This window comes from Labrus mixtus, unplaced genomic scaffold (genome assembly GCF_963584025.1).
Source record: "Labrus mixtus unplaced genomic scaffold, fLabMix1.1 SCAFFOLD_126, whole genome shotgun sequence".
Classification (NCBI taxonomy): domain Eukaryota; kingdom Metazoa; phylum Chordata; class Actinopteri; order Labriformes; family Labridae; genus Labrus; species Labrus mixtus.
In genome coordinates this window covers 14817-37500 of record NW_026870135.1, presented here as the reverse complement: position 1 = coordinate 37500, position 22684 = coordinate 14817, and the positions used below count along the sequence as shown (strand labels likewise).

The 22684-nt window shown below is 42.1% G+C and overlaps 2 protein-coding genes across 5 annotated transcripts in view; one reads left to right on the top strand and one right to left on the bottom strand.

Moving 5' to 3' along the window:
- The window catches only part of vta1 (vesicle (multivesicular body) trafficking 1), a 49567-nt gene extending 37905 nt beyond the window's left edge, over window positions 1–11662 (bottom strand). For 2 of the 3 annotated variants that reach the window (XM_061033457.1, XM_061033458.1), the window contains exon 1: window positions 11465–11662. In XM_061033457.1, the coding sequence (XP_060889440.1) occupies window positions 11465–11555 (91 nt within the window). In that variant the 5' untranslated portion in view covers window positions 11556–11662. The remainder of the gene's footprint in view (window positions 1–11464) is intronic. The other variant, XM_061033456.1, reaches the window with a different exon arrangement.
- Window positions 11663–14949: 3287 nt separating this feature from the next.
- On the top strand, window positions 14950–22394 carry gje1a (gap junction protein epsilon 1a). 2 transcript variants are annotated; one of them, XM_061033459.1, is made up of 4 exons: window positions 14950–15203; window positions 16584–16766; window positions 18718–18915; window positions 20725–22394. In XM_061033459.1, the coding sequence occupies exons 1-4, from the start codon at window positions 14985–14987 to the stop codon at window positions 20920–20922; spliced, it is 798 nt and encodes a 265-aa protein (XP_060889442.1). In that variant the 5' UTR covers window positions 14950–14984; the 3' UTR covers window positions 20923–22394. The 2 variants fall into 2 exon arrangements, with proteins under 2 accessions (XP_060889442.1, XP_060889443.1); XM_061033460.1 differs by lacking the exon at window positions 14950–15203 and adding an exon at window positions 15797–16012.
- Window positions 22395–22684: the final 290 nt, after the last annotated feature.

Below are 22684 nucleotides of genomic sequence, written 5' to 3'. Positions count from 1 at the left end.
TTTAAATCTGATGCTACACAAAAACTAACAATGCATCAAAGTCAATATTTTGGATAATCTTTGACATATCCAAGACTGATTTAAAAATAAATCCCCCAGCCACCAAATATTTGTAATATGGAAAATAACTAATTTTTGTGTTTTTTTTCATAAATAACAACAGTGACATCAAGTAATCAAACTGGCATTTAAAGGGTTAAATTCCTAAAAATGATTGAATGTTTGGTAGTTTTGAGCAGGGCTGAAGTTGTTTAAGAGATTTATGCAGAAAAAAGTAGAAAAAAATATCAATCTGTTCTATTTTTATAGCAGTTTTTTGGAAGTGGACATTTTTGTCCTTAGTGACTTCAGAGGGTAGTAAACATGTTTCACAGTGTTCTATTGATCTATTAAAAATAATAAAAAGTGCATTCCAAAATGTGTCGAGAGAGACACTTTCTTACAAAAAATATGTGCCATATGCACTAACACAGATAAAATGATGACCAGATGAAGAGGAAACATTTGACCAAATGGACAAAAATGTCCACAGTGATACATGAGGGTTAAACCAATCAATCAATTTTTATTTGTATAGCGTCAACTCATAACAAGTGTTATCTCGAGACACTTTACAAAAAGCAGGTAAAAGACCTTACTCTTTGTCTGTTAACATTACAAAAAGCAGGTAAAAGACCTTACTCTTTGTCTGTTAACATTACAAAAAGCAGGTAAAAGACCTTACTCTTTGTCTGTTAACATTACATAAAGCAGGTAAAGGACCTTACTCTTTGTCTGTTAACATTACATAAAGCAGGTAAAGGACCTTACTTATTGCCATGTTACAAAGATCCGGCCTATCCATCATGAGCACTTTAGCAAAGCAGCAAAAGTTACAGTGGTAAGAAAAAAAAGGAAAAAAGAAAAAAAATAACTTCAAACTTCATCATCATTTGTAGCCGACACTCCTGCAGCTGCATGAGCGTGTGAGCATGTGGCGCTCTATAAAGAGAGGAAACATGTGTTGATGCTCTCTGCAGGTCTCCTCACACATCAATATCAGCACAGAGATCCTTCATCCTCATTAACACTTCTTTATGTTAATTAAAGGGTTTGAAGCGCTCTGTCACTGTCACCGCTGAGGAACAGATGAAAACATCGACTCTGATGAACGTCTGACTCCATGACATCGAGTGAGCCGAGTTAGAAAACATGTTTTATTAACAGCAGAATGAAGCGTCCTGGCAGAGCGCCACGGCCTCCACGCAGATCTGACGTCGGTCACTGAGAACATGAGCCAATCTGAATCTGGGCCGAACGTGCCCAAACCCCCCGTCACAGAGACCACAAGGACGGTACTATTGTGGAGCTGAGCTGGGTCGCCGTTAAAGATGGAACCTTTCTAACACACTACCTGATGTATCAGAGTCGTGACCTGGTCTCTCCTCCTTCCTGTTCAAGAACAACGCCGTTCTGCGGTGCGCCCCCTACAGGCTGGAGATTTATGTCATAACTGGATTAGCGGCATTATTTATTTATTCATCAATTTTTTGGGGGTTCTTGTGTTTTTCTGTTTTGCATATTTGCAGCATGTTCCCCTCTCTCTCTGTCCCTCCCTCGCTACCTCGATCTCCCTCCTTCTTTCTCTCTCTCCGTCTCTCTCTCTCTCCCTCTCTCTCTCTCTCTCTCTCTCTCTCTCTCCCTCTCTCTCTCTCTCCCTCCTTCTTTCTCTCTCTCTCTCTCTCTCTGTCTCTCTTTCTCTCTGTCTCTCTCCGTCTCTCTCTCTCTCCGTCTCTCTCTCTCTCTCCCTCTCTCTCTCTCTCTCTCTGTCTCTCTCCGTCTCTCCCTCTCTCTCTTTCTCTCTGTCTCTCTCCGTCTCTCTCTCTCTCCGTCTCTCTGTCTCTCTCCCTCTCTCTCTCTTTCTCTCTGTCTCTCTCCGTCTCTCTCTCTCTCCGTCTCTCTCTCTCTCTCCGTCTCTCTCTCTCTCTCCCTCTCTCTCTCTCTCTGTCTCTCTCCGTCTCTCCCTCTCTCTCTCTCTGTCTCTCTCCGTCTCTCTCTCTTTCTCTCTCTCTCTCTCCGTCTCTCTCTCTCTCTCCCTCTCTCTCTCTCTGTCTCTCTCCGTCTCTCTCTCTCTCTCTCCCTCTCTCTCTCTCTGTCTCTCTCCGTCTCTCCCTCTCTCTCTCTTTCTCTCTGTCTCTCTCCGTCTCGCTCTCTCTCCGTCTCTCTCTCTCTCTCCCTCTCTCTCTCTCTCTGTCTCTCTCTCTCTGTCTCTCTCTCCTCAGTGTCTGACTCTATCCACGGTCGTATCTCTAAATAAAAGTAATATTAATGATCTGTTTCCACCTCCTCCGTATCAGACTGCTGTACCCTCCTGTGATTGGTGGATTCGAGGCTCTGAAACACTTCCTGACTTCTTATTTTGCTTCCGAGAGGTTCACAGTCAAAACACTTAAGAGCTGCAATAAATTGATATTAAACAAACTTACATGAACATAAATTGGCTCGCTCTCAGACAGAGGGGAGGTTTCTGTGTTCAGCTTCAGCTCGTTAATAACGTCAACCGTCCAATCAGAGAGAGAGGGGGGAACAGAACAGCTGAACTCTGAGCCAGGCACTGTCAGACTGTCTGAGTTATCCCCGCTTCATTACAGCCAAACAAATCACGTCTCTGACTGGACCTGATATTGATCGTCCTGTTCTGTGGCTGGAGGTGAGCTAAGATTGTTGGCGAGCGTTAGGAGGCTAATTTACAAAGACCTGCTGATGAAGGCTAACGGCAGAGACTGAGCCATGAAGTGAAGTGTCCAATCAGAAAGATGGAAAAGTAACAGTTTCATTAGAGTGGAGGACGCTTTCTGCAGCTCAGAGATTCATGAAGGACGTGCGATAACTCTGGGATAATTCTATTAATAACAAATGAAGAATCTCCTCATTCATTAAAGTCAAAAAGTCTAAAGGACACAAAAAAACAGATTAACTCCAATTAACTTTCATTTTGTCAGAAAGGTCAAAGAAAATCTGCAAATGTCAAATGTAACTCTGACCCCTAGTGTTTAAAATTGGTACTGCAGTCTAAATTCTAACCATCATAGAGAGCTGTCTCCCCCCCTCCTCTCTAGAGTCCATGCTCACTCAGGTCACCATGTGGTGGACTCTGAAGCTTCAGTGTTTATCCAGCTCTGCATGGGTCTGTAAACCTTTCTGTGTTCTAACCTCTCTCCATTTTTCAAAAGCATCTCCAATATTGATCCTAGTTTGAGCACGTTTCTGCTCGTGGAGCTTATTAGAAACATGCAGAGGCTTTTTAGGTCGGGTACAATCACTTCTATCTGAACCACTTCTCTTGCCCACTTCCATCGCTGCAACACCTGTTGACCTGATAACTGCTCTCATATCTGGCAAACAGAGGGGCGTCCAAAACGGCCATGTGGGGGGACGTCTATAAATCAGCATACACTCACATTCACTAAATACATTCACTAGCAAAAATCTAAAGAATATCTACACCTGTTTTGGCAACCAATAACAAACAATTTCTCATCCCACGTTTTGAAATGTGGCCAATGTATCGGTGCAGTTTAAACAGTCCTGTCTTTTCTTATTATGTAAGCTTTGGGCTGAGATTATGACTGAAGATGTGATTTTTTTTTTAAAGCTGTAGGCACTTTTGGATCCGATCCATTATTATAATTGGAGAGGCCGAGTCGTCGCTGCAGCAGCCGCGGGTTTCTCACTTTGCTTCCTTGTCATCCCTCTATCTCTCCGCCCAACATTTCTTGCCTCAGCTGTCCTGCCCAATAAAGGCATTAATGTCAAACTTTTAAAATAACAGAGAGAGAGAATCCACTGTCCCCAAAGGCTGTGGGAAAACACTCCAACAATCCACGTCCAGGCCGAGCAAGCTTTTAGTCGTGTAAGATCTGTGTCAACATGCCGAATAAAAACCTAAATTAAACTGTACTGCTGTTGTGCTATGGTTTTAATATGAAAGTCTTTATCCATTCTCTCTCTCTCTGTTAGGCACATTTCACTCTGTCCAATCCAAACCCGTCCTCCTGGCTCGCTCTCTAACCATCTGTTTGGCCAATTAGAAAAAGTCTTTAATTAGTTTTTTTTGGAGTAGTGACGGTGGAAGCCAAAAAAAAAAACAGTGAAATGAGACCAGAAAAATCCTCCACACAGCTTCTCCCTCTTCCACACACAGACACAGAGTGACACACACACAGAGTCCCAGCTCGTCTCAGAGGCCCTCACACATGACGCTGCTGACCTCCAGTGGTCGACCCGGATCACTGGAGGCCAAACAGTCCACATCCTGCACACACTCAAAAACCAGTGATCATGCATCCTCAACCCCAAGACGCGTCGATCAAGATCAATCTGCAGACTTGGAAATAATCCAAATCGATTCCCATTCAGCCTTCCTTAAAGCTTATCGATGTCTGCAATCTGATCCTATCGCACGTCAATGAAGCAGCTTGTTCTCAAGTTGAGATAACCTCCATCGGCTTATCGGCCGCCCACTGAGCCCACACAGCGGGCAAGCAGCCAGCGCTCTTTCTCTTCATAAAAATAACAGCCCCAAAAATCTCTGATTCTTATGTCGAGCCACAAAGAGCCGTGTGGGAAAAACAAAAACTTTACAGAGGCAGACGCTCGGTTTGATTGACAGCTGAAGAAAATCAGCACAGAACACATCAGCGTCTGACACTTTGGGTCCAAGTGTTCACTTTATAATCACAGAATTCTCCTTCTTCACCCTCCAGATTTCTGAATCTGCAAAGAAAACACACATCTCATTGTTTCCCATGCTTTGGTCCTGCACAGTTATGTAGATTAAGACCTCCGGGCTAATAAGATTTTCTTTCTAATGATGTGTTTCCTCACTTGATATGCCCGTTGGTCATTTCACAATGCAGAGTGAAGGCTGTGAGGAAGCTGCTGCTGCAGCGCGCGCACACGCACGCACGCACGAAGATCTGAGGATTTGATTCTGTCCAGATTTCAGAGTCAATTCTTCGGTTCAGTGAATAGAAAAGGTTCCACGCTCACTCATTTCCAAGGTGCACAGAAAAACATCAGAAGCATGAATTCTTCTTCTTCACGCTCCTGATGAAGACGCTGATATAAAATGTGTGTTTGAAAAGAGAGTGTGATTATCTCACTGGACGGAGAGAACTCATTACTGCTCTCATGTTAATCATTCAATCTCAAAATCTTGATGCGCTGTGCGCTCAGAGTTTGTGATTTTATATTTTTCACTCCAAGCTCCGCCCCCTTTTTTTCTCTTGAGGCCCAAACAAAAAACCACCTAGCCCAGAAAGTTTAGAAAAGTACCAAAGATTGTTTTTAGACTCCTGACCTTCAGTCAAATTGAGACGGTGAGCCGGAGTTTGTCTGCTTGTTTGTCAATTAAAAAACGTCAAATGACCCAACATATGGCGCCTACAGTTGTTGCCATGGTATCCAAACAGGTAATCACATAATTAACTTTTTTGTAGAATCGTATCAAAGTGCAAAAAACAGATATTTTTGACAAGCCTTCAGGGACTGCATTGACCTCTGACCTGTGAAATCTTAAGCCTGGCTCAGACTGCAGGATAGTCGGGGCCGCTGTGAGGTCCGACTCCCCGGTTGCCATGGTTTCCAAACAGGAATTCATATTGGTAAATTTCCCGACAATCACGGGCGTGTAACCCACTAGCTGCTGCTCCGGATTATTTTGTAGTGTGAGTCGTATAAAGATCCAATCTTAACGTCCCCATCAGGGCCGCCGCCCATTTACATCGAACATGTTTTGATAGTTCGTGTTCCAAATCTTGACGATTACGTCAAGACTCTTTAAGGGTCTGGCGGAAGTTGTAGAAGTACAAGTGGGCTGGATTCCCTGAAACGCTGGAGATGAGAAGTTTCATCCAGTCCAGTTCCCAAGGTTACAGGTTCATAAGAACGAGACCGGCCTGAGTTTAAAAACAAAGAACTTTTAAGGCTCCCCCTGAAGATGGAGCTCTCGATTTACCGCTCTATCTTCATTCAAACCATCGCCTGTGGTCATGAGCTTTAGGTAGTGACCGAGAGAATATGATTGCAGCGACAGAAAAAAGAGTTTCCTCTGGAGGGTGTCTGGACTCAGACTCAGAGGTAGGGTGAGGAACTTAAACATCTGGGGGAGCTCGGAGTAAAGCCGCTACTCCTTTGCATCGAAAGTAGCCAGCTGAGGTGGTTCAGGCATCTGATTAGGATCCTCCTGGATGCCTCCCTTTGGAGGTTTTCTGGGCATGCTCAACCAGGAGGAGACCCAAAGGATGTACCCAGAGTTCGCTGGAGGGATTGGGAACGCCTCAGAATCCCCCAGGAGGAGCTGGGAAGAGGGAAGTCTGGGTTGACTTAGTGCACTAAGCTGAAACGTGCAGCATACGTTCAGCTTGGTTTGTGTTCACTACATCAGCGCTCTCATTACGGTCGCTCTCGACCTCAGTCATCTGGAGCCAATCAGGGATCAGTAATGAGCCATGCCGAGTCTCTGATTGGTCGTGTTTCCAGAGGAAGACTGCATCAAACTTTCCAGAGACACCACAAACCCAAAGTGACCACAAGTACATCACAGTCCTGCTCCAACTGAGCCTTCAGAACCGTTCAGTCATTCAAAGGAGCAGTATGTAACTCTGACACCTAGTGGTTAAAATGGGTACTGCAGTCTAAATTCTAAACATTATAGAGAGCTGTCCCCCCCCCCTCCTCTCTAGAGTCCATGCTCACTCAGGTCACCATGTGGTGGACTCTGAAGCTTCAGTGTTTATCCAGCTCTGCATGGGTCTGTAAACCTTTCTGTGTTCTAACCTCTCTCCATTTTTCAAAAGCATCTCCAATATTGATCCTAGTTTGAGCACGTTTCTGCTCGTGGAGCTTATTAGAAACATGCAGAGGCTTTTTAGGTCGGGTACAATCACTTCTATCTGAACCACTTCTCTTGCCCGCTTCCATCGCTGCAACACCTGTTGGTTTGACCTGATAACTGCTCTCATATCTGACAAACCGAGGGGAGTCCAAATCGGCCGTGTGGGGGGGTCGTCTTAAAAGCGCCTACCTTCTCTGGTCCAAACAAATCCAGAGCATTCAGGAGCAGAATCTAAAGTTAGAAGGAGGACATACTGACTGCTGCATTGTTGTCAGAGAAGCCAGCACTTCAACATGTTTCCTTAATGATCAGATAGTAAGATACCTTTATCATCTCACTCTCTACACATCTCACTGATTGGACCTTTAAGAAGCTGATGAGTGCAGCTCAGCTCCTCAGCAACCTCCAATCAGCCTAAATGAGTCCCACACTTCGACTGTAATCATGCCTTTATCAGAGTTTTCCATGAGTTTACTTTCCCAGCAGAATACTTTCTTATTGTTTCAAGTCATGCCACTGTCTTTTATCAGCATGTTAAATTACTGGATGAAGAATTATAGTCTGGCAGCTAGCAGCTTGGCATGCAGCCTCCCAAATCCCTCTGCAGACGGAGAGAGGACTCTTCTTCATCAGGTGTTTTAATCATCTCGTCTGTTTGTTTTTGGAGCAGAGAGCGTCTGGCTGCCAACATGGCAACGGTAGGTGTGTCTGGTTGTTTGTCTCTATATGTCAGCTCTGTGATTGGCTGGCGACATGTTCGGTGTGTACTGCCCCCGTTGCCCCCATGACGGCTGGGATCAGCTCCAACGTCTACCTTCTTCTTCATGGGTTTCCTGCAGGTCACATGATGCATCATGTATATGCACAGGTGATTCATTATCCAGCTTGGTGAAGGCCAATACACGAGGGGAAACAGCATGTGTGTATATGCTGATAATAATGCAACCATTGGGGCGCTGGTGGAGCAGTGGTTAGTGCGCGCGCCCCATGTATGGAGGCTATAGTCCTAGGTTCGAACCCCACCTGTGGCTCCTTTCCCTACTCTGTCTCTCCCTGATTTCTGACTCTATCCACTGTCCTGTCTCTCCATTAAAGTCACAAAAAGCCCAAAAATAAATATTTTAAAAAAATAATAGTAATGCAACCATTTGTCCAACAACAAACAACTTCCTGTTTGAATGGAACAGCCTTGTTTAGTGATACACTGAGCGCTGCTCCTTCCCAACACGTGTCACTCACACGTGAATAAAACAACAGAATAAAGATATAATAAGCTGGAATGAAAAGAGCAAACACTGACAGAGTAAAGGCTGTCAGAACAAACGGGCTCACATCGCTGTCAACACGGTGGATTCACTGTCTTCCTGTCCATGTCACAGCTGAAGTAGGTCAGACCTGGACCCCCTGCTGCAGCGAGGCCTGTGTGAGTTATATTATCAATCAGACGTCAGGAGCGATAGTCTGCCCTACTTCACCACACAGGAGGAGCTGCAGGAACATCCATCAGGATCATTTTTAACTTTTATACTTTCACAGAAATTACTCACATCCACGACCTTATTTACTTCCTGCTGCTCCGTAACATCACCGCTGTAACAGACGCTATTTCTGGAAGAAACTACTTACATGTGTTATGAATATATTATCGTTATCGCTTTCTTCTTTGCAGCTCTCAATACCTTTGTTTATCGTTTACAGGTTCAATAAAGTTTTAATTTGATTAACAGAAGTCCGACTGGGGATTCTGACTTCACTGTTTACATGGACGCTAGGGGTGCAAACAAGTACTCGTTCATTAAATAATAATCGGTTACAAAAAAATTTAATCGATAATCCTTTTGTAGTCCACATTTTTGTAAATGTTTCTTGTTGCATTGTGGGTTCTAGGATAGGCCTAATTCAGAACAGAAAAAAGGAGCACACTCACACAGAAATAAAACTTCAGGTACTCGAGTGCAAAAAGAAAATAGATGACAAACAAAGTGCTGATAAAAGCTCTGTGCTGAAACGCGTCCGTTGTTGATCCGTACTCTGCTACCCTAACAAAAATATCCCTTTAATTTACCCCCCTATGAATTCACAATGAACAAAAAGTCCCAAACAAACAAAATATGCAATATGATCTACGGAAGTTCAGTTCAAATTGTCTTTTTAGTCCACAGAAAAAGAAGGACTTTCACTTTACAATTACCGCTTTACCCCGCCAAACCAAAGACGTTTGATCATCCAGGACAGAGCAGCATAACACCATGTTTTCCTATATTTTGGATTATTCTTTAAATAACTACAAAACGGAACAACCTTATAGGGAGAAATAGCTCATAGCGGACGGACGAGCGAGATTGAGCGAGTGTGTCATTACGCACAGAGGAGAAAGATGAAACATAAAACCACTGTGACACGTTCAGAGCTTCCTGTCCATCTAATCTGTCAGAAACAGCAGAAGAAGAATCCGTCACTTCCTGTTAACATGAATAAAAATGAACGCTAACTTTTAAAATCTGATCTTTGGAAGTCAGCGACGTGTTTCTCTCGACGGGTGTGTGTCAATAAAGTTTTTCTCTGGAGTGAGAGTCATTACTAAGAACTAGAGGCCTGCTGTGTGTTTTCTCCTCCGTTATTTTCTTCCTAATATATTTTCCGATAAACATGTGTAGATCGAGTCTGTCAACAGAACGACATGCGGGAAAGGAGCCACAGGCTGGTCTCGAACCTGGGCTCAAACTTTATCCATCCATCAGTTATCTTTACAGCTTTTCCCATTCCGGGTCGCTGGAGGCTCGAATGCTAAATTTCATTTCTTTAAAGTCTTCATATGTGATGTTTCACACTTAAATATATAAATCAAGTATCTCCTCTGAAAATAACTCTGTGAGTCATGACTGTCTACAATGGGTGTAACACCCGAGTCCCACTGTCTGTGATGTTTTCAGAGTTTTCAGAGTCCTATCTTCACTTTGTTTACATCGCCGGGACGGCCGGCTGACTCCTCCCCTCGTGTATAAAAGTTGTTTAATTGAGGGACTAGAGAAAAGAAGAATAACATACTGTACTCACTGCTTAACTGTGTTTCTAGATCACGCTCATTTCAGGTAAATTTAAATGCAGTGTGAAGATACGAGCATAATAAAGATCGCTAGCATTAGCATGCTAACACAACAATGCAGCGCCAGTTGTTTTGATTTCATGCTGGTGCTCAAGGGCGACATCTGCTGGATCAAAAAATCACATATAAAGCCTTTAATCCTGGTGATGGACGACTGAACAACACCTACGGCTCACTAAGAGGACAGATACGACTTATTATTCGTTTCTAAGAATATATTCGTCCTCTGCTCAGACAGTAAATGTTTGCAAAGTGTCTGCTCGGGTTACAAGGTTACATTTTTCCTGACTGTTAGTAAACTGTAAAACTCCACAGGTTCTTCCCGCAGTCCTTTACGTTGTTGTAAAAGGTTAAGTAACATATAAAATAATTGTTAAAGTTGTAAAATGTTTACTTTTTAGACCCGCTCGCATTCAAGTCCGCGGCTGTAGAATGGAGAGGCCGCCGCAGTGATGGCGGCTTCTGGTTTTCCCCGGATCGGTCAATATCTTGTGGACACACAACTTTACTTTTTAGGACTTGAAGGGCTCTGTAGATGTCAACAATACAACACTAAAGTTACACAACAACAATGACTGTTAATGCTCTGACTCAGCCTGCAGGGTGGAGCTCACCCTTTACACCTGAGCCAGACTTCATGTTGAACTACAAAGACTCAGGTCCTGACTGTTAAATAACTCAACGAAACCTCCAGAGAAACAGGCTGAACCAGGGACTTACACCAGCAAATAATCAGGTGCTGCAACTACTTCCAGCCGTTAGTGTCGACTTACTAAATATGGCAGATAGCCAAAACAGATTAATTAATTTAATTAATAATAATAAAATAAAATAATAAATAATAATAAAATAAAATAACAAAATAATAAATAAATAATAATAATAAAATAAAATGATTAAATAATAAATAAATAATAATAATAAAATAAAAATAATAAAATAATAAATAAATAAATAATAATAATAAAATAATCAATTAATAAATAATAATAATAATAATTAAATGAAAATAATAAAATAATAAATAAATAAATAATAATAATAATAATAATAATAATAATAATCAAATAATTTATAATTAATTTAATTAATTAGATTTAATTCCGAATGTGTATCTTTAATACTAATGTCGTAAGAGTCTCAATAAATACAAATATCTGTTTAAAGAGAGTGAAACACTGAAGGGAAAGTCCAGGAGTAAGTCTGTTGTCATGACGTCACAGAGCGATAGCAGCAGGCTAACGTCTGTGAAGTTTGAACTGTCAGAGTTAGCATTGATGCTAACATGTTTAAAAACTCGATATTAATGTGGTTATATCGATTTAACCTCACGAGTCATCACCTTGTTAACAGGTGTTGTCTGTAAACACAAACACAAAGCTAACACACACAGGTAAACACAGCTGGGATGCTAACACGGCTAACCTGAGCTAACACACACACACACACACACACACACACACACACACACACACACTCACAGTAGTAAGCGACGACCGGGTCCCGTTTCTCGTGTTCCTGAGCCGTCCTCAGGTGGTGCTGGAGGGACTTGAGCTGAGGCGGGAGAGCCATTGTCTGTCCACGGATCCTCCGGGAGACAAAAGTTCACCAGCAGAAAGAAGCTCCTTGTTGTTGTTAGCAAGTGTCTGCTTTACTTCCGCGTCTGTATCCAATGGGAGCGGCAGCCTCCGCGGGACAGATGACGTCACTGCTGCCACTCCTGGTTTCTTTGTAATGTTTGTAATATAGATTATTACACATTAGAGTATATTTATTTGTATGTTACGTGTACATTTTGATTTTTTTTTTTCGCATTTTCTATTTTATTATGGGGGACAAAAAATGACAAGTATAAATAAATCAATCAATAAATAAATGCATCAATAAATATAGCAATGCTGAAAACAATGAATGACATGAATAAATAATAAATACACTTTGTTAATGAAAAAGGCTATTTATATATTTTACATGTATTTATTCATTTATTAGCGTATTTCTACAGTTATATATGTATCAATGCATACATTTACACATTCATTGAGTTATTAATTTATTTCTGTATTTTTACATTTACACATCTATTTATTTCTGTGTCCAGGTCGTAAGAGGAAAAGTATTTATGTAAATTTGCTTCTGTCTGTTTTTCAAAATTGACCAATCCTACTTCAGTAATGTTAGGACCACTTAATTTACATATTTACTTTTCCTTGTACAACATGGACACAGAAATACATAAATAAATATATGAATATATTTATCTAGATATTTATTGTTGCATTTATTTAATTATTTATTTATTTATACATTATTCATTTATTTTTTATTCATTTATTTATTTATACTTTAGTCATTTTTTGTCCCTCATATTTTATTACATCCTTCATGTATTTGTCAATGTTTTTCAATTCAAATTCAAATTCAAAAAACTTTATTTGTCCCCGGGGGGCAATTCAACGACACACAGAGCAGTAAATTAACAACAGTGCAGGTAGACGACACATTTTAAACATTTAAACATTTTAAAACTAAAATATAAAGTGTCAATTTAAATACAACTTAAAGCTTAAACTTAACTTAAAATACAAAATATAAAAAGAGTAGATATAAGTGGACAGTGATCAGACTAACAGATGTCTTTACTTTAGACACTTTACTTTTTTTTTTTTAAATAGGCTACTTTACAAAGTCCCTACAGACTTAGCTTCTGTCCTTAATGTGTTAGCAACAAGGGTCTGGACTCCATGTGGGGGGATTCATTCTGTCAACGCTCAGAACAGACATTCTCCAAACCCATCACCCCGCCCCGAGAAAGGAGCAAGAAAGACCGAGTACACCCAAGCCCTTCCAGAGAGGGGGCGTGGTCAGACACAGCTCATTTACATATTTAAAGGTACAGACACAGAAATAGCCTGTTCTGAGCAGGGCTGAAATAGAGGGGTTTATAGACATGATCAAATACAGGATCAGAGTGGATTTAGAACAAGAAACTTCACACACATGTTGAAGAGGAGCGCTGAGACTTATTTACACTGAAAAAGAAGAGGAGGATATGTGACATTTAAAATCAACCCTCAGCTTGACTGGTAGCCAGTGTAAGGAGGCGAGAATTGGAGTGATGTGATCTTTTTTTTTTTTGACTGTTCTGATGAAAATCTGCATTTAAACATGTTTTTTACCATCAAATCTTTTCAAACCTGCGTTTCAATCGTTGATATTTAACATGAGACCACACACACTCTTTATGATGTGATGGTTTCCTTAACTCCTCTCAGATCCTGCTAAAGGCTGAGATGCATCGTGAAGACTGTTTGCCCCCAGCCTTTTTCAGCGGTGGGTAAGCGAAGGAGCGAGGAGGAATGAGATTGAACGCACATTCAGAGGTCCCAGAGAGAACCCAGAATCCACAGCAGAGCGTGATAAACACACACACTCACACAAAGGTGGGCTTATCTTCTGCTAACACCTGCACACGGACGGTCACTTTGTGTGGATTAATTCAGCGTATCATTAAACGTCCAGGTTTCCTTCACGGCTCCAACACTATGGGAGAGGACACGCTCTCATCCTGTAAGAATATACAAACAAAAAGCTGTCGATGTCTGTAGTTTAGAAACGAGGCGGATTCTGTTTCCTGTTCCAGTTTGAATCCATTAAAAAAAACATCTGAAAACTGTCAGCGCTGCTTTTTCCTCCAGGTGATAATGAGTTAAAAGCACTTATTGAAAGGTAACAGGGGACACAGAGCTGCTGTAGGTGGAGGCGCTAACAGCCCGGGGTCAGTATTTGTCTCAGAGGAGCTTTTAGGTGACTAACACCTGGTCGGAATCAAACAACACGTTGCACCTGTTGGATACTCCGGTGGTCTGACGGAGATAAAGCACGCTCACAGTAAACTATGGTTCATGACAAACTTGTATTATTTTTTCATTCCCGCCCCTGTGCCGGGAGGTTGGAGGATTAGAGTCGCCATCTGGAGCAGTTTGATTCTGGCACTTTGAGAAGCACACACGGACTCCGAGAGTTCACCATGACTGGCACAGATGATTTGTCTTCATTTTTGTTTTTCTGTCACAGATGGCGAGGAGAGTCTCCTTAAAGCACGAGGAGTGACAAAATATGTTCATGAAGATTTAAAAAAAGTAACTTTTCATCGCGTACAGTTCAAGAAAATTCAAACTCAGAAGAAAGAAAAGAGAGTTTTGAGATGTTTTTAAAGGAGATCGTTTATACTCACTTTCACCATTAAAGATCCAATCAGTGAGATCTGAGATGATAAAGGTATCTTACTATCTGATCATTAAGGAAACATGTTGAAGTGCTGGCTTCTCTGACAACAATGCAGCAGTCAGTATGTCCTCCTTCTAACTTTAGATTCTGCTCCTGAATGCTCTGGATTTGTTTGGACCAGAGAAGGTAGGCGCTTTTAAGGCAACCCCCAACACAGCCGTTTTGGACGCCCCTCGGTTTGTCAGATATGAGAGCAGTTATCAGGTCAACAGGTGTTGCAGCGATGGAAGCGGGTCAATAGAAGTGGTTCAGATAGAAGTGATTGTACCCGACCTAAAAAGCCTCTGCATGTTTCTAATAAGCGCCACGAGCAGAAACGTGCTCAAACTAGGATCAATATTGGAGATGCTTTTGAAAAATGGAGAGAGGTTAGAACACAGAAAGGTTTACAGACCCATGCAGAGCTGGATAAACACTGAAGCTTCAGAGTCCACCACATGGTGACCTGAGTGAAGAAAACGTGCAGCCAGCTGGAAACGTCCTAAATATTTGTCTTGCCTCTGACAAAGCAAATGGCCAATCATTGTCTTGGTATTTGGGGTGGTACCTCGGCTGGTCAATCAGATTTCAAGGGTGGGCTCATGCCCCTCCCCCAGGCCACACCTCTGGATACGCCCCCTGTCCTATTGTATCAGCTTTAAACAGCTGCATAACCTGTTTTTTTTTTTTTTAAAGAGATTATCTTTGTTCCATTTTTATTTGTCATCTCTGATGTTTCTCAAACTTTTTTTAGCTCATTTATTTTTCTTTCTCTTGTCTCTCCCCGTGTTTATTGTGAAAGCGACGACCGGAAAAAGCCCTGAGTTCATTCCGTCTCACTTGACTCTGCTCTCTGTCCCCCCGCGAGTACCCGCAAACTGGCATGAGTTTAGGATCCGTGAGTGGAAAAAAGAGGGGGGAATGAACAACACGCCGCCTGGATTACGGTTGGTGTGTGGACTTCCATTTTCTTTCACTTTGTCCGGGTTTTGACTCTTGGGGAGTTTGAAAGTTTTTCTTTCTGTCGCTGGGACTGTGTTTGAGACAACAGCAGCTCCGTCAATGCACTTCCAGAAGTATTTGCAGTGCAGGGTGTGTTGTCATCTCTCTTTGTTTTTTATTTCCTCTTTAACTTTTCATTGTGTTAAAGTTCTTCTTTTATCAGATCTCTAACCGGGCTGAGTGAAAGCTTTGCGTCTGCAGGAGAAGGAATGACACGTTTAGACGATTATGTATTTGAATTTTAAACTGAGCAGAGACGACGGACTTTCTGGACAAAGCGTCAAATCTTCGGGATAAATTGCAAAAAAAAAAATGGATGAAAAAATGTTCAGTTGAGCTCCTTTTTCCAAGCTGGGTGCTTTGTATTTTGTTGCATGTTTGCCATCTCTGTCTCTGCATTGTGTGTGACAGGAGGTTGTGTTTTTTCGCTGACATAGTTCTATAGGGATTATAATGCAGGGACCACATGCCCTCCCCGGGGCATTGTTGGCCCCTCTGTCTCTGTTGTGCTTTTTTCTACTGAGCGAGTCAATTGATGGAGGGATAAAGGGTGGAAAAAAAATATGCATTGACACGGGCTTTCAGGGCAGGGAGAGAGAGAGAGGGAGAGGGGTCAGTTGGAGAGTTTTTAGCCCTACTGTTGGTGGCCTTTGACTGGCAGCATCCAAACCGGCCATGAAGGCCCAGATCAGCCCCGGAGCTAAACCGACGGGCCAACCATGTCTTTAAACTACATCAAAAACTTCTATGAAGGATGCGTAAGTAGACCTCAGCGGCTGATTGTTCATTTAATTCAGGACATTTTATTTTTTTATCTCTGAAGATTTGACAGCAGCGACATTAAACATTTCTCCCTCAGGAGGCTTAACATGTAAAGACATTGATCCTCTCCTCTTATTTCTGTGTCTGTGTTGCACGGAGACATATTATTTTCTGAGTGTGTCATTAAGGCCTTTTCCTGTCAGGGAGAGGTGACGGGAGGCGATGGGAAATGTTTCCTCTGAATGGGTTTTGTGTTAGCACTCAGAGCTCAGGGCCTCGGTGTTGCAGCTGCATTTATCTGGCTGACAAAAGCTATTTTCTCTTTGTCTCTCACTGTGTGTGTGTGTGTGTCTGTGCACGCACATCTGTGTGTCTCATGTTGGTGCCATGAAAACCTGAATGCTTGGTGTCCGCTTCATGCCTTACTCTCCCTTTTTGGCTGCTTATCTGTGGATATAACATCTTTGTACATGAGTGTCTACATCTTCAGGTTTCTTTGTATAACGAGGCCTGTTGCTAACCGCCTGCTTACCTGTACGTCTCTGTGCATCTGTGTGTGTGTTCCAGCTCAGGCCTCCGACGGTGATAGGCCAGTTCCACACCTTGTTCTTCGGCTCGGTGCGGATGTTCTTCCTGGGCGTCCTTGGCTTCGCTGTCTATGGGAATGAGGCGCTGCACTTCAGCTGCGACCCCGATCGCAGAGAACTCAACCTGTACTGCTACAACCAGTTTAGACCCATAACACCTCAGGTAAAACTCAAAACCCCACCCAAACAACTAAATGATGCAGATATGTTTGGCTGTAACCCTTTCATTCTTCTGTAATCATTTAAAGTATTAACATAAAGATTTTAACCAATCTTAACCATGCAAGATAAGCACAAGCTGAATTCAGACGTTACATCTGCTGAAGCGACCTATCAGCAGCCATCTGACAAGAATTCAAGTTTTTTTCTGGTCAAACGCTTTAAACACTAGCAACAAAACTAGCAAGCCAACTAGAAAGCCAACTAGCATCGAGACTTTTTGTGACGGACTAGACTAGTGCTAGTCAGCTAGGTAGCAGGTTAGCAGCTACCTTCAAGGCTTCAGATCCTTCCCAACCCCCCTTGCAGGTTTTCACCCCCTCATTTTACGTCTAGTAGGCTACAGCCTTTTTCATGGGTGAACCAGGGATGAACTAGCTTTGCAACTCAATGGTGTGGCCAGGCTAATATGTTGGTGCCATTAGCATCTTCAACCCTGGATAACGCTGGATCAGCGTGTATGCCGTCCTAAAGGGATGTGGACTGAAAAAAAAGTTTTCTGGTGTGTACAAGAAACTAACACATGCTCAGGAGAACATTTCTTGTGATGCCGAGAAAATTTCTTGTGCTCAAGAGAAAGTTTTATGTGTTCACTAGAAAGTTTTTTGGTACACACTACAGGCTCATCCTATGAGACAGAATGGCAGAAAGTCTCTGGAGCACCCAGAATACTTTTCATTTCCCAACCTGAACACCACAAACTTTCTTGTGCCCACCAGACAGTTTAAGGTGCCCACGTAAAGTCTCTCAGTCCATGTCCCTTTGGTGGCGTCGTATTCCATGGGACATATTTGAGATGATCTGGAAACAGTGGATCATTACACGTTTGTTCATGGTTGGGCACTGTTAGTGATGATATCCCAATCAGTACACATCGTACCAAAGAAAAGAGAAGGTTTCTCATGAAGTCCTTGTCCATTTTTGTAAGTTATTTGCTGAAGTAAAATATAAATCCATCCATGTTACTTTAAAGGCTTTACATGCGATTTTTTGATCCAGTAGATGTCGCCCTTGAGCACCAGCATGAAACCAAAACAACTCGCGCTGCATTGTTGTGTTAGCATGCTAATGCTAGCGATCTTTATTATGCTCGTATCTTCACACTGCATGTAAATTTACCTGAAATGAGCGTGATCTAGAAACACAGTTAAGCAGTGAGTACAGTATGTTATTCTTCTTTTCTCTAGTCCCTCAATTAAACAACTTTTATACTTGAGGGGAGGAGTCAGCCGGCCGTCCCGGCGATGTAAACAAAGTGAAGATAGGACTCTGAAAACTCTGAAAACATCACAGACAGTGGGACTCGGGTGTTACACCCATTGTAGACAGTCATGACTCACAGAGTTATTTTCAGAGGATATACTTGCTTTCTATTACATTTCAGTGTGAAAAATCACATTTAAAGCCTTTAAACCCTTAAATACTGATATTGTTTAGGTGACTGTCAGACTATGCTATCCATCGCCACAGCTACTTTAGATGCAAAACTGCAGGTAGAACAAAATTGAAGGTTGCAATGCTACAAAAACAAATACTTCAAATCCAAAACGCCAGCAAACAGAATGCATATCAACATCCGCCATTTTCTTAAACATCAGCAACAAAGGTAAAGGAAACTGTATTTGGTAGATGAAAAACGTTTCAGCCATCACTGAGCTCCGCTGGGTTCCCATCAGCCTCAGTTATCAGACACCAAAATATTTCATTTTATTTATCTGGAATATCTGTCGGGCCAATATATAACCAATAGCAGTTACCTTCACTCACCCACTCCACTAAATGGATTTTCTTTCTCACTACCTTCCAATATATACTCCAGGACTCCTTAACTTTGTTTTGTCTACTGCAAGTGGCTTTTTAACACTCCTTCCCTCCCGTCATTCTGTCCTCTCCAGGTCTTTTGGGCGTTACAACTAGTGACAGTGCTGGTTCCTGGGGCGGTGTTCCACCTCTACGCAGCCTGTAAAAACATTGACCAGGAGGAGATACTTGAACGACCCATCTACACTGTCTTCTACATCATTTCTGTTCTTCTACGCATCATTCTGGAAGTCATCGCCTTCTGGCTACAAAGCCACCTCTTTGGCTTCCAGGTTTGTTGATTTCTAATGATTCAGATCTTGATTTGCCTCTTAAGGTCATCAGGACATTAGGGCTAAGGGAACCTGTCACACCCTTTAACCAGGGAATATCCTAAGTTCTTCCAAAGGTATTCGCAGGTCCCCCTTAGGCAAGCCCAAAGATACTATCCTTCCAGCGTATCCAATGGTTTAATTCCTAATTAGCTTACCTAAAAGTAGGAGTACTGATGGTAGCCACCATGGTTCCATGTGTCTACCCTGTCTGGTTTAAATAAACTGCCACAGCTTGTGGGGTGGCAGTAGCTCAGTCCGTAGGTGCTTTGCTTGGGTACCGTTAAGTTGCCAGTTCAAGACCTGTTACAGAACAAGTCTGGAAATTGGGCTGGTAGCTGGAGGGGGTCCAGTTCATTTGCTAAACACTGTCAAGGTGCCATTGTGCAAGGCACCAAATCCCCCAACTGCCCGGGTCGTCCGTCTGTGTGGAGCCCCTCACTTTGACATCTGTCCATAAGTGCATAGCCTTAGGGTCCTGTTTGTGCATGCTTGTATAATTTGGCCAATGTGTACAGCATGTCTAATCAACAGAGTGAAACAATAGCTGGGATTGGCTCCAGCCCCCCTGCGCCCCCAAACGGGAAAGCGGTATAGATAATGAATGGATGGATGGATGGACGGATGGGGTTCTTGAAGTCTTTCTTCTTCTTTCTTAAAATGGTGAATCACAGAACTCCTACATAAGCTGCATTTCCACCAAAGGTATTCGGGACTTGAAGTCCCAAGATCTCTTCCAGCAATTAAAAACCCCAAATATGTTTTAAATTCCAAAGAGGTGTTAAGAACCCAATACATTTGACAAATTAGTCTCCTTGCGTATGAAAGAGTCTTCTGAATGATTGAAGTATTCAATCAATGAGAAATGTTCATTGCAAAATGTTCCACCACAAAATCCCTCTACTCTCAGAAGGAACAACACCCAAAGCAGGGATCTTTTGCAAGGTAAAATTAAGTCCTGGAACTTTATTTAGACCCTGGTAAGTCCCAAGACCTTGGCGAAAGGTCCTGCAGTGGAGTAGCAAGGTGGTTCCTGGAGCGTGACAATCACATCATGATACTAAATTAACATGTTTAATTCGCCTTATTACAACACAAAAGATTGCATGCACGCACTAGCTGAACCTAGGACCCAACTTGAATATCAATCACACAAACAATCAATCAATCAATTTTTATTTGTATAGCGTCAACTCATAACAAGTGTTATCTCGAGACACTTTACAAGAAGCAGGTAAAATACCTTACTCTTTGTCTGTTAATATTACAAAAGAGCAGGTAAAAAGACCTTACTCATTGTTATGTTACAAAAACATAACAATGTTTTTGTAACATAACAATGAGTAAGGTCTCGTAAGGTCTTGTTCTGGCAAGCCGTCAACCGACGATCTTGAGGAGCCTAGGAGAGCTCAAGAGCTCCCAGGAAAGTAGGTGGTTAGTGACTGAGATTTATAGATAGATACATGCAGTAATATGATGTACTGTATATGCACAGAGAGAGAGAGAGAGAGAGAGAGAGAGAGAGAGAGAGAGAGAGGAGCTCAGGGTGCCAGTTCCCCCGGTAGTCTAAGCCTATAGCAGCATAACTAAGAGCTGGTCTACACCAGCACCAGCCCTAACTATAAGAAACAAAAAGGAAAGTTTTAAGTCTATTCTTAAAAATACAGACTGTGTCTGCCTCCCGGCAAGCAAGCAAGGGTTGTACAATCAGTTCTTATTTGTTTGGATCATAAGTATTACCACCTCATGTTTCTTTCCTTTCTCCTCTAGGTTCACCCACTGTACATGTGTGATGCCAGTGCTCTGGAAAAGGCCTTCAATGTGACTAAGTGCATGGTACCCGAACACTTTGAAAAAACTATCTTCCTCAGTGCCATGTACACCTTCACTGTGATCACCATACTTCTCTGTATTGCCGAGATCTTTGAGATACTCTGCCGGCGGCTTGGCTATCTCAACAACCAATGACACAAACACGCAAGCACACACAATGACAAAGGTTAAACATTTGTGACGCAATTTTAGCCCGTTTTATCAGGCTCTTGGTTAGCAGGAAGCTAGCAAAAGAGCAAAACAATACCTGTGGTTGGTCTGAAATATTCTCTAGGTGTTACTTGACTTGAACTATTGAGTGATCAATCCTAGCTGTATTTCAGATATCAGTGTGTCCGTACTGGATGTGTCCAAAGGTCTTGTATGGAAGTGATGGTAAGAGAATATGCATCTCTGACTGTGAACTGTTGGTGGATGACATGGAAGGAGTTCTGGGGGGTTTTTCTCCACAAGATGGCTAAAAGACAGTAGTCATCTCCAAGGTGCTGCTAAAACCTGTGAGCTTGGTGGAATTTTAAACCCGGGGACAGCCCAGTTTGTCATGACCTTGGTGGCCCGTAACCACTGTAGTGTCCTGGAGTTGTACGCAGTCTTACATTAGATACAGTTTGCTAGCATTAGCTGTACCTACTTGTCATTTAACTGGGGGCCTGTTGGGTCTGAAAATACCTTCAACACGACCTGTAGAACAGAGATAGGCCTTCTCACACAGGCAATTCATCTCATGCGCCAGAGATGGTTCAGTTCTCTTCCATGAGATGTAAAGAAGTATGCAAGAAACTATGAATTTAGACAATGGAAACATTAAAAAAAACGGCTGTAATGAAGAACATTACTCTTGGGGGTCAAAGATCTCCCCAAAGACGCAAAATGAACGTTAAATTAATTTATTTAATAGCACATATATATAAAACAGGTTTAAAAGTTCAAACATGTATAGTCTGAACAATTAGTGACTTTCATCTATTATTTAAGTTGGGTATACAAATGTGTTGATATGAAAAATTTCAAAGATATTTAAAAGTTATTCTAGTTGAAATGTTATGAAGTATCTGGGAAAAAACGATATGGATACTGCAACTATTTGTGCCTAGATTTCAACACAGTTGTGCGAACAAATAAGCTTGTACTAATTCAGAAATTACTTAATGTGATTTTGCCTTTGGCGTTACTGTCAGTGTACTTTGAAAATGATTACCTCTAATGTTTTTTTTTTTTTTTTTAATCAGACATCCATCCAACTTTTGTTGTGAAGTTTTCAGCAATCTGTTTATCATCTCAGGTACAAAATTGCATTACCAGACAAAAGTGGATCAATTCCTCATCTCGAATCCTTTTCAACCCTCAGACGATCTTTTCCCCGCTCTGAGGGATCCTCTCAACCAAGAGTGCCAAAGAGATTGATACTCTATAGGGTTTACGAGGGTTTGAAACAGGAATGTGACTCCCGTGGTTTTGGTTCATCTGCGTTCTGCTAACTGTTAATGAAGGATGGTTTTAAAAGTTGCCTCTTAAAGTTTTACCGCCAAGACTTGTGCCTCATATCAATTCAATTAAAAAAAGTCTAATTCCATATTTGCACTGTTGAGCTCACATAGAAGAACCCAGCATGTTTGGGGGGGGGGGGGGGGGGGTATTGATACTGATACGACTGAGGAGACCTGGATCTCCCAAAAGCCTGATTTATAGGTCGTAGAGCAGTCCCCTATCTTTGACGCCTTGTCTGATACATTTATAGGTCCTACAGCCTGGTTGCACCAGAATAAACAATGGTGCTGTTCTGAACAAAATCAATTTATCTCAATGCATCAACCACGAGTATCTCTATACAAACCTTTGGTGAGGACCGATTTCCACGACGGCCAATCCTTTACAAAGTGAGTTTAAAGGTACTGGA

Bases quoted from the DNA above. Each gene is read 5' to 3' on its own strand.
- gje1a (XM_061033459.1), top strand. From the start codon at position 14,985: ATGTTTCTCAAACTTTTTTTAGCTCATTTATTTTTCTTTCTCTTGTCT. The intron at 16,767-18,717 runs GTAAAACTCAAA...TGTCCTCTCCAG, and splicing joins TTAGACCCATAACACCTCAG to GTCTTTTGGGCGTTACAACT. The intron at 18,916-20,724 runs GTTTGTTGATTT...TTTCTCCTCTAG, and splicing joins GCCACCTCTTTGGCTTCCAG to GTTCACCCACTGTACATGTG.